This window comes from Pelobates fuscus, chromosome 8 (genome assembly GCF_036172605.1).
Source record: "Pelobates fuscus isolate aPelFus1 chromosome 8, aPelFus1.pri, whole genome shotgun sequence".
NCBI lineage: Eukaryota > Metazoa > Chordata > Amphibia > Anura > Pelobatidae > Pelobates > Pelobates fuscus.
The window spans coordinates 171,089,976-171,104,757 of record NC_086324.1 but is presented as its reverse complement, the minus strand read 5'-3'; the positions used below and the strand labels follow the sequence as shown (position 1 = coordinate 171,104,757).

General features: G+C 42.9%; 2 protein-coding genes across 5 annotated transcripts in view; one reads left to right on the top strand and one right to left on the bottom strand.

Moving 5' to 3' along the window:
- Positions 1-3,993, top strand: part of KAT8 (lysine acetyltransferase 8) — a 21,923-nt gene extending 17,930 nt beyond the window's left edge. For all 3 annotated transcript variants that reach the window (XM_063430793.1, XM_063430794.1, XM_063430792.1), the window contains 9 exons: positions 86-160; positions 1,337-1,512; positions 1,663-1,716; positions 1,828-1,992; positions 2,135-2,365; positions 2,543-2,636; positions 2,725-2,875; positions 2,964-3,118; positions 3,540-3,993. In XM_063430793.1, coding sequence (XP_063286863.1) covers positions 86-160; positions 1,337-1,512; positions 1,663-1,716; positions 1,828-1,992; positions 2,135-2,365; positions 2,543-2,636; positions 2,725-2,875; positions 2,964-3,118; positions 3,540-3,604 — 1,166 coding nt within the window. In that variant the 3' untranslated portion in view covers positions 3,605-3,993. The remainder of the gene's footprint in view (positions 1-85; positions 161-1,336; positions 1,513-1,662; positions 1,717-1,827; positions 1,993-2,134; positions 2,366-2,542; positions 2,637-2,724; positions 2,876-2,963; positions 3,119-3,539) is intronic.
- Positions 3,905-14,782, bottom strand: part of LOC134572025 (prostasin-like) — a 19,253-nt gene continuing 8,375 nt past the window's right edge. Inside the window, exons 2-6 of one of the 2 annotated variants that reach the window (XM_063430806.1) lie at positions 9,013-9,033; positions 8,376-8,520; positions 7,071-7,345; positions 6,170-6,336; positions 3,905-4,894 (exon numbers count right to left, since the gene is read on the bottom strand). In XM_063430806.1, the coding sequence (XP_063286876.1) occupies positions 4,571-4,894; positions 6,170-6,336; positions 7,071-7,345; positions 8,376-8,520; positions 9,013-9,033 (932 nt within the window). In that variant the 3' untranslated portion in view covers positions 3,905-4,570. Of the gene's footprint in view, positions 4,895-6,169; positions 6,337-7,070; positions 7,346-8,375; positions 8,521-9,012; positions 9,037-14,782 lie in introns of both variants that reach the window. The other variant, XM_063430805.1, reaches the window with a different exon arrangement.

Below are 14,782 nucleotides of genomic sequence, written 5' to 3'. Positions count from 1 at the left end.
ACTGTTCGGCTCTTATAGTACTATTCTGTTCACAACGGATCAGCTGTGGTACATTTTAAAAGATTTTGCTCTTTCCTTGGGACAGATTCTGCGGAGGTGATCCAGTCACGACTTAATGAACAAGAAGGACGAGAAGAGTTTTATGTGCATTATGTGGGCTGTAAGTTCATTTGTATTATTTACAGTGTTGTAACCTTTGGAAGGCAGGTTTATATCATAGAACAGTCCATGTCAGGTTAGTCAGCGCTTGTTTTCCTGTTTTGCTGGTTTTCTTTTAAGCTTTGGGGGGGGGGGGGGGTGGAAGGATGGCGCAGCATCAGCATAACCTGTTTGACCTACTCACTGCGATATCAGAAGGGAGGGCGTAACCTCATGAAATCTGTGCCAAGCCAAATGCTCTGTTTTTACGTGTTAGCTGGGTGTGGATCAAGATAAACCCAGAGACTAAATCAATTGCATTGGGATCAGGGCATGAAGTCTCCAAATATCCGTGCATCTGTAACCCAGAATAACCTGCACAATTCTGTCCTGTATTGATTCAAACGTATTTAAACGGTTTTCTTCTTTTTCAGTTCTTTTTAAATAATAAAACAATTTCAATAAAGGGGAAAAAAAATCTCTTCATCCTTCTAGAGATGTGCCGAAATGCTATATATCTCACCCAATGTTCGAATGCTGTGGTTCTGTGCATGAAAAGTGATCACAGCAATCTTAGAATATTCAGATACTTGTGTAAACCATATTGCTAGATCCAGTTGATATTGACTAGAGAAAACCACAAAACAGAGAGAACGTAAAGTAACTGTGCAAGCTCTCAATATTTAAAACTCACAAGGAGAGAGAGGATGAAGTTCCACTCACGACTATAATGCTCAGGAAGGATCAGTCCCTAGGGTACGTGGGATCCACACCTATGAAGAGAGATTCACCACCAGCCAAGACCTTTCTTCAGTATCTTTATTAAACTTGACAACCAATAAAAACCATAAAATGCTGCGGATATCCAAAGTACTGGGTGCTCCTTCAGCCGGATTTAGTGTCACAAGTCTCGAGCTTCCTTTGTTGGTGCTCCTTGATGGACACCTAAATGGGCAGGGTAGCACTATATTGTTCGGCATACATCTTTGTATTTTTAATTCTGTAGTATTCCCATAAACATTGGCAGGTGAATATTAAGGTACTGATACCTAAATATGCTGGTGATTATCTTCAATGTCCTAGGTCTGCATTATTTCTTCAGGGACATAGCCAGAGGTCCCTGAAAATGCGGATATTGTGTCCTTTGCCTGTCATTCCTAATCTCATATATTTGATCTGTTTCTTCATTCTCCCTCAGTTAACCGGCGGCTAGATGAGTGGGTAGACAAGAACCGCTTGGCTCTGACCAAGACTGTGAAGGATGCTGTCCAGAAGAATACGGATCAGTACCTGAGTGAGATCTCTGAGCAACCAGAGCGCAAAATCACCCGGAACCAGAAGCGGAAACACGATGAGATCAATCACGTTCAGAAGGTAATATCCTCCCACTGGCACCTGAAGATGTACGTGCATACTCAGTCTTATACTGCCTACGTGGCGGAGTGACCCTGTGATTTTCCCAAAAGAGGTGAATTTCTCTGCCTGATGCTTGCCAATTCTCATTCCCTCCCTACTTTATTTCAGACATATGCAGAGATGGACCCCACAACGGCAGCCCTGGAGAAAGAGCATGAGGCGGTGAGTACACTATACTGACTTATCTCCAACTCTTTCTGTAATATTTATCACAGCTTATTTCTGGAACCCATATTTTATTTGCCGATATCCTTGTTCTTGCTTAAACCCCAGATTACAAAGGTCAAATATGTGGACAAAATTCACATTGGGAACTATGAGATTGATGCATGGTACTTCTCCCCATTCCCAGAGGATTATGGGAAACAGCCTAAACTTTGGGTGTGCGAGTACTGTCTGAAGTACATGAAGTTTGAGAAGAGTTATCGCTATCACTTGGTGAGTTCTGATCAGATTGCTTGTTGTGTCCAACAGCCTCTGGGGATTGGACTGTTGGGCTTTTTTTGTAGCTGAGCCATGTGTAGTTTTTTTTTTTTTTTTCCCCCCCTTTCTTTCTAATTTTCCTCTATTCTTTTTGCAGGGACTTTGTCAATGGCGACAGCCTCCAGGAAAGGAAATCTACAGAAAGAGTAATATCTCCGTATACGAAGTGGATGGAAAAGACCATAAAATCTATTGTCAGAATCTCTGTCTCTTGGCTAAGCTGTTCCTAGATCACAAAACTCTGTATTTTGATGTGGAACCTTTTGTATTTTACATCCTGACAGAGGTTGATCGGCAAGGAGCTCATATTGTAGGATATTTCTCAAAGGTGCGTAGAGTTCAAAGTCAGAGTGAACAAGGTCCATGTTTGTATGTTTTGGTTTTTCTTTTTTTAGTACCAGGTGCAGGCTCTTTACGTGTAGATTGTTGCGAACCTTCTTGACATTTCTGTGTTGAGTTTGCTGGCTGCCTTGAACAATATTTGTATTTCTCTTCCTTGTTGCAGGAGAAGGAATCTCCAGATGGAAACAACGTGGCTTGCATCCTTACTCTTCCTCCATACCAGCGACGTGGCTATGGCAAGTTCCTCATAGCTTTCAGTAAGTGAGGCTACCCACCCCTTTTACCCCAATCACCTGTGGTGCCCACACAAGGCTTACTAAGCATTACACAATCTCCTGCATGCAGGTTACGAACTCTCCAAGCTCGAGAATACCGTGGGCTCCCCAGAGAAACCTCTTTCTGACTTGGGCAAGTTGAGCTACCGCAGCTACTGGTCTTGGGTACTGCTGGAAATATTGAGAGACTTCCGAGGCACGCTTTCCATCAAGGACCTCAGGTGAGCGATGACGGGGTTAGCTCACTTGTCTTGTATTTTTAGAAGTTTCTGCGCAACTTCTGAATCTGTTTCTTGGTTTCCTTCTCAGCCAGATGACCAGTATCACTCAGAATGACATCATTGGCACGCTGCAGTCTCTCAACATGGTGAAATATTGGAAAGGACAACATGTGATCTGTGTAACCCCCAAACTGGTGGAGGAACATCTAAAGAGTGCACAGTACAAGAAGCCCCCTATCACCGGTGAGAGTGTAGATTAAGGGCCGTTATTTCAGAGAATTGGGCAAAGCTTGCATTCTTAAAAGTGTGTATTACAGGAGGTTCGTGCATACTGTTCCTAACTCTTTTTGCAGCTGAAGGAATATCTAGAACGGTTAAAGTAAGCTTGATTTCTATGCATAAAGGCCAGACCTGCAGAGCGGGAGAAATGAAGGCTAGCTATTGTAATTGGGTAGTTTTAAATTAGATATAGACAAAGCTGTAGACACTTAGTCTGAGTAAGAATACTGAAGGTACATAAATTCTCTGTTCAGCTGAAAGGTTATTACAAACTCCAAAAACAGTTAAGTACACGCCAGGAGAGTTCAGAGTGCGAGGTCTTTTTCTTTTAAGACTACGGTAACTTAACCAAGCTAACTTCCCTTTCTTTCTTTTGCCTCTACAGTGGATTCTCTGAACCTGAAATGGGCTCCCCCTAAACACAAACTGTTAAAGGTATCCAAGAAATGAACACACAGTGGTTTTGAGTTAGCCCACTAGAAGCTGAAGAGTGGTGTCAGGTGATCGTCTTCTGGATATCAAACACAGAAGTTAAGAGTTGGGTGGGTAGTGCAGTGGCCATACTATAAGGCTTGTCTACCTCGGCAGCAGTCCAGTGTCACACTGTACTCGAGAATGCTTTGTTTTAACTCCTTCCGCACTGTCTCCTATTGTTGTAGCTCACACCTCCCAGCATGGGGCGATATGTTTCTGCATAAGCTCAGGTCCTGCACTGGTCAGTCTGGTATTGGAAGGACACAGTTTGAACACTTAGGTTAATAAACCTTTTATTAGTGTTTACAAGGTGTAGAAATGTTTCTTACATAATAAAATATTTTTTTATTTAAACGGAACACAAAGTCCATTGAACGTTATTTAATGATTTAGAAAACGACAAATGTTGATTTTCATATGTTATGAATGTTTAATCTCTCTCTAAAGCAGAACACGCTTTCTTTTTATTAGATATACAAGTACACCTTCCTGCAATATAGCACGCTAGATGAATGTTCCGATTACCGGGCTAGTAGTTTATTTTAAAGCAAGTGAAAACAGAACATGCTCTCTCATCAAATGCCATAAACAGATTAATGTCAGGTAATGTGTTGCAGGCACATTTGTAAGTCTCAGTTCTGCTTCTTTTACATACCAATGCCATTGGAAAAACTGTTCTGTGGCTCCATCTAACCGTAATAATAGTGCAAGGCTCTCATTGCAATTTAGGATTGAGAGATATTGGTGTCAAAGATGCTGGAGTGGAAAATATTTGGGGCAATTTTACAAAATCAGACGCAACATGGTAAAAACAATTTGTACAAGCCAACCATGGGTAGAACAGTGTGCTCCAGGTTGAGGTTAAAGGCTGCCCATTAGTGTTGCTGTGGCTTTAATGTCTTTTTGTGCGGCTGAGTTTTAAGAGCAGCCAATGGAAGAGTCCTAGCAGTTGGTGAGCAGATATGTAGTCAGCCAGTACAGCGGGAGCGTGGCAAAGGTCAGGAGGTAGATTGGTGCTCCATTAGGGTAAAAGACACCATCAGCCCCTGTACATCCACTGTCATTCTCTGGCTGTGATGGGTAATCCACAGAGACATCCTCTATCTGTGCTTCTGGCACTATTCCTTTGATCCAATTGGCATACGTGCTGGTCATGATGTAGACACCAGGTCTGTTCGGGGCTCCACATTCATCACCCCAGCTGACAACACCTACTTGGTACCACTTGTTATTTGCTGGGCAGGACAGCGGTCCACCAGAGTCCCCCTAAAAGAAATAAGAGGACAATAGTGAAGAAAAAAAAATAAATAAAGTTTTTCTTCTCTGTGACATGAAATGCTGTTGCAAAACCAATTTAGAGTCCTGTTTATTACACTTTCCAAGTGGGTAATGTAATAAATGTGGATTCAAAGCTAGATTGGAATGGAACTCCTACCGTATACAAGAGAAGGGAATAGTTACAAAATGTTAAGAAGGGCATCTAATCCTTTTTAAATAAGGACTTGTCGGGATTGTCATAGGCTTTGTGTAACTAAACTTGTTTTGGTGCTTAGTGTATCTCATATTCTTGTTGGGTTGTGGACCTTAAGCTGGTCCCCTAATTGCTGCTCCTGATGGCTCAGCAGGTGAGTTGCTTCTCTCCCGCGGGTGTGAATCAAACCCTGAATTACAATTTTTACTCCCAATGTTCACTAGGAGGAGTGTCACACTCTGCTGGGTAGAAACCGCTTGGTAGGAAACAGACTTCCCAATTCAATATGATAAGATATGTCCCCTTGTGCCCCAGCTCAAAGATCCAGAGCAGGCACTTCCTAAGAGAAGCACCCCAGCTACTCTATACTATGTACTCCACACCTGCAGGAGGAGTGTTAGAAGGATATTTCAGGTATCAGCATGTTAGCCACCGTGTTATGGTGGGCCATGAATGGAGACCATAATGGCTAATGAAGTGGATTAGGTGCCTTGTTGCTAGTTCTATAGTGTTTCTTTAATGTAGTGGCTGTAGCCTGTTGTGCAGGCTCGGAAATGTAAACATTGCTGCCTATTAACAGCTCTAGTTCCTGTCATTCAACTAGAGGAATTTCCTGGGTTACCTGGCAATGTTTGCTTTGCATGGAGGTGCTAAACGCACCCAATGGAAGCACACTGACTCAGTTTCCCGCAGCTTGAGCTTGTTCCGTGCACGCGCAATAGTCTCCCAATAGGGAAGCATTATATTAGCTGATCTCTGCCATGAAGGTAAGGCCGGCCCCATATTTATCTAATGTTATACAGGTACCACAACAGGGATATCCAATTGTTTTTTTTTTTACTTTTCTCTGCAGTAAATGAGTGAACTAAACTGCTATTCCCATAAATCCTTGCTATTTAGTTATTTATGGAATAGGGTCAGCAGAAAAATTGTGCAGAAACCTAATTGGCAAAGCCACTTCCCGGTTTAGTGAAAGCACACTTTAAAAACTGCAGAGCCGTGAACTTCAAATAGGAGTGTCTTTACTTTGTTTCAAAATTAAATGCATTCTCCAGCCTGGAATGACCTACCTGACAGGCATCCACTGATCCTGCTGCAGATCCTGCACATAGCATGTCTTGTTCAATGGAGCCCAAGGTGGTGGCAGTCGGTTTGATGTGGTATAGACAATTGCATGTATTCCTACCAATGAGTGTCACCTGTCCGACCTGCAGAGTTTTTGAACCATGGAGAGATTCTGAGGGGAACAATACCCAAACAAAATTGATGCAATATATTAGCAAGATTAGAGTTGTGCTTTTCTGAATCAGCCTATTCGTTCTGCCCACCCAACCTCCAGGGTTTCCATTTTGGCTCTAGTATTACTGCTGTATGTGCAATGGTTTCTGGGTGTTGTAGTTCACTTGTTGACTTTGCAGTAGAACTGGTCTACAATAGGCGGAAGCATTAACTGTGAAAGATCTGAACAGTGCTCTGGGAAATAAACTCGACATTGTGATTGGCTCAATTTTTTTGGTTTATAGTGATCCACAATCATCAAGTGCTGGAAAAATAATAATTCTGTGCTGGCCATACTGGTTTATCTACAAATGCAAGAGCTTAAAATTGTAGCCACTTTCATCCCTCCTCCCATACGGTACAGATTTTTAATAAATCTCAGTGCATTCTACGACGGAATGCTCAAAATTCAGTTCGGTCAGAATAGATTTTCTGTAAATGCTATGACTGGTTGCAAAGCCCTGTATGGTACAGTATAAACTAGAACCTACTGTAGGTTGGCATGTTAATGAAGCTGCATTGCATTGATAACAATATCATCTTACCAATAGTCAAATACCCAGCTCAAACTTGACTCTTTTTTTATCACACCTTGCCAATGTTAAAACTATTTTCCCCGTAATACACACACACACACACACAAAAATGTGTCCATGTGCAATGGTAAAGACTTAAAATCAGAGATGTTTCTACCTCCTTGACGAATATTGCCCCATCCAGTCACTTTGCATTTCATGCCCACTGGAAACTGTGTGTTTGCTGATGGCAGATAAACAGGTTTGATGTAGTTGTTGAAAGTCAATGCTGTAACCAGAGAGACCAGGGCCAGGTCAGCAGAGGAGCTAGAGTCCTGCGAGTATTGAGATTGGATCTTGACATTGTCTATCTTACTAGACTGCACGGATTGCTCAGGGACTCCAATTTGGAAAGCTCCTGCCTTGACTTCGTAATCCGACCAAGAGTGGTCCCTGCGACAGCAAGTCAGAGAGAAGATTAAATTATCTCTTATAAAACTTGTTAAGCCAGAAGAAGAGAGTGGGCATAAGACCTGAGTCCTGGTCACTGCTAATGACATACTTAACATACAATCAGTAGCCATGAATGGACTGAATCCAATACTGTGCTAGGAGCCACTAGGCCACAAGATCCATATCTGCTTTGCCTACCTTCACTCTTTCCATGACATACACCCACATTAAAACAACTGACAGGTGAAGTGAATAACTGATTAATTTGTTACAATGGCAACTGTCAAGAATTGGGATATATTAGGCAGTAAATGAACAGTCAGTTCTTGGATTTCATGGGTTGGAAGCAGGAAAAATTAGTGACATTGACAAGGGCCAATTAGTGATGGCTAAACAACTGGAGCATCTCCAAGTCTTGTTGAGTGTTCCTGGGATGCAGTGGTAATTACCTACCAAAGTAATGCAAGGAAGGACAACCTGTTAACCGGTGTCAGGATCATACACTCCTAAGGCTCATTGATGCATGTGGGGAGCAAAGGCTAGTCCGTCTGGCCCAATCACACAGAACAGCTACTGTAGCTCAAATTGCTGAAAACCAATGTTGGCCATGATAGAAAGGTGTCCTAACACACCGTGCATTGCAGTTTGCTGCATATAGGGCTGCAGACCAGTCAGAGTGCTCATGATGACACCTGTCCACCGCAGAAACTACCTTCAATGGGGACATGAACATCAGAGCTGGACCGTATTTGAACTAAATAGACCTACGCAATGTTAGGCCGGTGGTTTTAATGTTGAGGCTGATCAGTGTATATATTTCTATTTTAAGAACTTTTACAATAATTCAGTAGGACATAATTCAGTACATGTACATCTCACTTTTAATTGGGAACCTCTATTAAAAAGAGCCAGAAGAGTGACATGACGCAGAGGGCCAGGGATTTCCAGACTGGATTTGGATATGTAGTAATTATAGACAGAATTTAATAAAGTGTCATTTGATTAGAGGAAGTTTAGCACATATACTTACAAAGGAAAGCAGTGTGCTGCACTCAGGACCCATTTGTTGGCAATCACGGAGCCCCCACATGCATGATCATTATTATACCATATGCTGACCTGCCAAGGCCAGTCTCCTGGAGCTGCATCTTCACCTCCAACAATGCGGCTGTTAACTGGTGGGAAAAAACAAAAAAAGAAGTTAGACCTTCACACTCTCCCCTTAAAAAAGAGAGCACCAGCCCTCAGCTCCCCCACAGAGATGACCCCTAAGTAATAAGACCACTTTCACCAGACCGTCACCCATCCTATTAGAACCACCAAGGGGTGAGGTAACCACTCCAGAAACAGATCCCCAGCCTGTCAGACCTGTTCAACCAGCAGCCCCCAGAGACCGATCAACCCAACCACCTCCTCACCCCTTTCAATTACCAACTAAATTGAACCCCACTACTCCCCTCCCCCCCCTCCATTATTACACCCAATCTGTATGAACTAAGTGACAGTTACATTGTATCAGTCTGTTATAAAGTATTTAATCCAATTACCAGCGCTATCTGTACCCACGTCACGTAGCAGACACTGGTATAACCCATATATCGTGGACCTACATAACAGTAACAGTCAATGAGGGAACATGTGGTGGAGATATTTAGGTAAAATCTTACCTTGGCAGGAGCCAAAGTCCACTGCTAGAAAGAGAGAGAGAAAAATCTGATTAGATTCAGAAATCATGAAAAACACAGACCTGCATTCAATATAATCTTTTCTGAATTTCTACAGCAGTTGCAGTCTGTCCTTGTTTAGATAACGAAGCATCGACGTTTCAGCCATATTTATAGGGTTTATTTGGGGGTTTCAGATCATCTCCACTTTCTGATGATTATTATTATGATGATTATGATTATTAATGTTGTTTGTTTTGTTTACCCATTATATAGGATTGCCAAATATGTTTTAAATGTATTCATTTAGGCAGTCTTATCCCTCCACTGTGGGATATCCCTCCACTCCATCTTTAATAGACCGAAATGATTCATGCTGCCATTTAAAAAGCTAATTTCCTTAAAGGACCACTCCAGCTTAATAAAGTGGTCTGGGTGCCAGGTCCCTCTAGGATTAACCCTTTTTTTTTATATAAACATAGCAGTTTCATAGAAACTGCTATGTTTACACTGAGTGTTAATCCAGCCTCTAGTGGCTGTCTCATTGACAGACGCTAGAGGCGCTTGCGTGCTTCTCACTGTGAAAAATCACAGTGAGAAGACGCCAGCGTCCATAGGAAAGCATTGTAAATGCTTTCCTATGCGACCGGCTGAATGCGCGTGCGACTGCCGCGCATGCGCATTCAGCCGATGACGTCGCGAGGAAGGAGGAGAGGAGGAGGAGGAGGAGGAGGAGGAGGAGGAGGAAAGCTCCCCGCCCGGCGCTAGAGAAAGGTAAGTGTTTAACCCCTTCCTCTCTCCAGAGCCCAGCAGGAGGGGGTCCCTGAGGGTGGGGGTACCCTCAGGGCACTATAGTGCCAGGGAAATGAGTTTTCCTGGCCCTATAGTGGTCCTTTAAGTAAAATCTGCTCGGTCCGTTATTTAGAATAACTACAAAAGTTACATTCGTTTTACTAGGAGTTTAATAGATCGAGCCTAAAAAGTGCAAAAGGAAAAATCAAACAGTGCAGTATCCTTTTATTTTAAATATTAAAATACAGTAGTTGACAGCCAACCGGGCAGGACGCACATGGCTGGAGCTCCCTAGCCTAAACATGGAAAAGGCATCAACTAACCTATAAAATGTGTATGAGCCTGGCAAAAAGAACCCTTATAATCCTGTAGAACACTATACTGAAGTGCTGTTTCGAATTTATGTGTAGTGTACTGCGCCGGACCGACTTGGGACCTGCACGGGCAGAGGAGGTGGCCGCTCCTCTGCCAGAACCGATCTTGGGTCTCAACAGGGCCTGCTCTCCCTCCCTCCTCCGGACCAGTAGGGGTTATCCCGGTCCCCACTGCCGTGCTTATTGGACTGATTGCTGGTTCGTCCCTACTCTGTACATGCCTGCAGCTTAAGGCCTAGTCACCAAAATGGCCACCGACACGCTCTCTGCCTTGAAGCCTGCACACCCGCAAGTGAATAACAGAGTGGACCTGTTCCTACAGAGGTTTGAAAAAATAAATAAAAAAATATGCCCGTGCAGCGCTTACCTCGCCCAGAGGTCCAGGCACCCGAGACCAAACTGCATTTCCACTGCCTACTCTGAGGACAACTCCTGCAATAAGGTGGAGGAACCGAGGATTAAAGCAGACAGGTCTGCACGGAAAATTTACCTCCCAACCCTGCCGACCCACAAGAGGCTCTTTGCCTGAGAGAGCAGCCTGCCACCAGAGAGTGTCAGCCCGGAGCAGCGTGCAACGAGATGCGAGAGGGAGTGGAGGATCTGTTATAGAATATGGCAGGGGGAATCTACCCCGAAGTGGCATCATGTAATCGCCGTTTTTCCCGCCTCAGCCCACCAGAATGCCGCACATCGGGGATCCAAAGGCTCCATCAACTGGCATCGGCGGAATGGACCCGCAGTCGTCTCCATACTGATAGGAAGGGCCGGCAATAGTATTTACTTATACATCTCTCCAAACACCAGGGGCACCCAGTGGTACTAACACTACTAAGCTAACTAGATTTGCCATACAGGCCTATTCATACCCTCTTGTAATGTTTGCCTGTGCCTGGAAATAAACTAGCTATAAGCTATAAGAAAGAGACAAGGTAGTAATGCTTAAATGTCTATGTCCCCACTATGTAGCACCATACTATCACTATCCCTGAACATACATACATAGCTCCAGCCTACTCTACCATCTTGAAATATGATTTACTTTATCATATTATTTCCTGCTGGACTTTAATCACAATTTCTAACGTGTTACAAGAAAAATGTTACATAGTTACATAGCTGAAAAGAGACTTGGTCCATCAAGTTCAGCTTTCCTCACATTTGTGTTTTTGCCGTTGATCCAAAAGAAGGCAAAAAAAAAACAAAAAAAAAACAGTTTGAAGCACAATTTTGCAATGAGCTAGGAAAAAAATATTCCTTCTTGACCCCAGAATGGCAGTCAGATTTATCCTTGGATCAAGCAGCCATTACCCTACATTGAAAGATTATATCCTTGAATATTCTGTTTTTGCAAGTATGCATCTAGTAGCTGTTTTTTTTTTTTTGCTGAAAGAACAAACTTTCCTTTGCCTTAGACGAAATCTTCTTTCTTCTAGTCTAAACGCATGGCCTCGTGTCCTATGTAAAGTCCGGTTTGTGAATAGATTTCCACACAATGGTTTGTATTGGCCCCGAATATATTTGTATAATGTTATATCCCCTCTCAGGCAAAGTTTTCTAAACTATGTGCCATTGTTTTTGCTACCATACCAATGTTTTGTTATCTCTGTTATTGACATGCTTGCTGTTGTGGTACCCCAAGCCTGCTTGTTTTCAAGTGCACTACAAAAATAAAGAAGAAAAAAAAATGTAAAGGATTTTGTTCCTCTTGGTTACAAACAAAATTTCTGTTTGGACACCCGAGGCTGGATACAATGGACTCCTCGGCTGAGCACCTCGCTGTGAGGGAGTCCGGTGTGGTACCTCTCACTGCCTGTTCCCTTACACGTTTCGCGAGGACGTTTTTACTTTTGTAATCGCGTCTATTTATGCATCTTTTGTACCCCGTACACTACATTAACTGTTTTTTTAATATTTAAAATAAAAACGATACTGCACCATATAGTTTTCCTTTGTACTTTCTTATCTACTAAACTGCTATTAGGAAGTGAGAGGACACTACCTACTAGAAGCTTCAGTGAAACGATTTTTGGCCATCCTTTTCTAGGACCCAAGACTTTGTTATTTCGACCTGTCCCCTATAGGAACTGAATACTCAGTAAGCACTCAGATCGAACCATTTACTTTCTAATTAAACTTTGAACTGAATTTTTGGGGTTTGAATCAATACCGAATCTGTTTTGTGGTTTATTATAATGAAACGATATAAAAAGCTTTATATGAAATATTTAAGTGTGTGTGTGTGTGTGTGTGTTCGTTCGTGTGTGTGTGTGTGTTCACACTGAAGTATTTCTCCTGATACTGATATCAGTTTCTTCTGTTTACTAGGGACAATCGTGTGTGCACACATGGTGACGTGGTCATATTAAAACGCACATATAAACATACAGTACAAACAGATCTATGTGCAATAAATATACTTTAAAAATACCTTGAGCCTCCAGTCAGAGTAGGTGGAAATAGATTTCACAGCCAAGGGTTATTTAGAGTAAAGTAAACAGCCATAGGGTGTGAACATTTTTTTTTTTTTTTTTTTTTTTAAATCAGTAAGGGTTATTTATGTATAATAACCAAAAGAATTGCCTAGGAAGGTTGAAATCTAAATTCAGTAAGTTGTCTGTAAAAGAAGCCAGCTGCATTATTACACCCACCACCAACACATCACAACATCCCAATATCAGCTGGGGTTTCTGTGAAATAGTTTGGAGCTTAAAGGAACACTATAGGGTTAAGAAATTCCTCATGCTATAGTGCCCCTCTCCCGCGCTGTCCTCCACAGGTGAATAAAGGGTTTAATATCATCTTTGTAAAACTCACCACTTTCGATCGCCGAGATCCTCGATGCTGGATTGGTGTGCTCCTCCAGCGATGTCACGCCGATGGGGGTAACCTAAAGCACATGTGTGGCAAGTGCATCAGAGCTTCCCCATAGAAAGCATTGAATCAATCTGGACACCCTCGTACAAAGCAGGAGGACGTCAAGCTCGTTAGAATGCAGGAAGCGACTCCACTGCCAGACAATCTTTAGGGGTTGCCATAACCCAGCTATGTTTTACTTTGCAGGATTAAGGGGACAGGGAAACTGCATCCAGAACGCTTCAATGAGATGAAGTGGTCTGGATGCCTATAGGATCCCTTTAACACTACATGGTCATACGATGTAACTGAATCCCCATATTTCTTTGATAAGACAGGGAGGGGAATTTAAGTAGCCTTGCAAGATTTAATATTGTATTTATTATTTTTGCACTGTTCCCTTTTTTTGCACTCAAACATTTGGTATATACACCGTATACAGACCATTAAAAAAAAAAAAAAAAGGTTTTACTGGCGAGAACGTTACGGCCACGACAGCATCGACCCCACATTACTAAAATCAGAGATGCCTTAGGTCAATACCGCACAGACCCCACAGATATAGCTACAGTATTTACGGAATTCTTCGCTAAACTATACAACCACTCCACAACAGACCCCGCCAGAATCAGCGACGAAAGGGACAAGATACAAGCCTTCCTTGCCGGGCTGGATTTACCAAAACTAAATGGGGCGGAAGTGGAGTCCTTGAGGAAACCGATTACAGAGGGGGAAGTAGAAGTGGCAATCTATACTCTGAAAAGTAATAAGGCTCCGGGACCGGATGGATTCGATGGCTCTTATTATAAAACCTTTAGGGAAGAACTGGTTCCACACCTGGTTGATTGGCTTAACGAATTATTAGATGGAGGAACGCCTGATAGGGATATGTCACTAGCAGACATCGTTTTACTGCCGAAACCAGGCAGAGATTTGTCGACCCCAGAAAACTTTCGCCCGATTTCCCTTATCAATCACGACTCAAAAATACTAGCGAAGATCCTGGCTACCAGGATAAATCTGATCCTACCTCGGCTGATTCACCCTGACCAGGTGGGGTTTATTCCAACTAGACAACTATTCGAGAATACTCGACGTAACGTGGACCTCATATGGAGACAAACCACGAGGAAGATACCGACGATATTACTATCGTTGGATGCCGAAAAGGCTTTCGACAGGGTTCAATGGCCTTACTTATTTACAATGCTGGATCACCTTGGATTCCCGGCTCAGTTCACGACTGCGGTTCGAGCAATGTATACCAACGTCAGAGCCCAAATCCGCATTTCGGGTGCAAAGATAAAACCGTTTGGTCTTAGCAATGGCACGAGACAAGGATGCCCATTGTCGCCCTTATTATTCGCCCTGTCTTTAGAGCCGCTCCTTCAGGCAATACGCGCAGCCCCGAATATCAAAGGGGTAGATGTCGGAGGGAAACGATACGTGGTGTCGGCATTTGCCGACGACGTGTTACTGACGCTAACTGAACCGAGGGGATCTATGGCGGCACTGGCAGACGTTTTGGGAAAATTTGGAGAATTGGCCGGATACAAGGTGAATATGGATAAATCCAGTGTGTTACCCATAGGGATGCCGGAGCTGGACACAGACTACATAGGGAGAACCTACAAGTTAAGAATATCGAGAGATCACATAAAATATCTAGGCATACGATTGACAGCGGATCCATCTAAATTATTCCAACAGAATTACACTCCGCTGATTAAGACCTTGATGACGGATATGGAGAA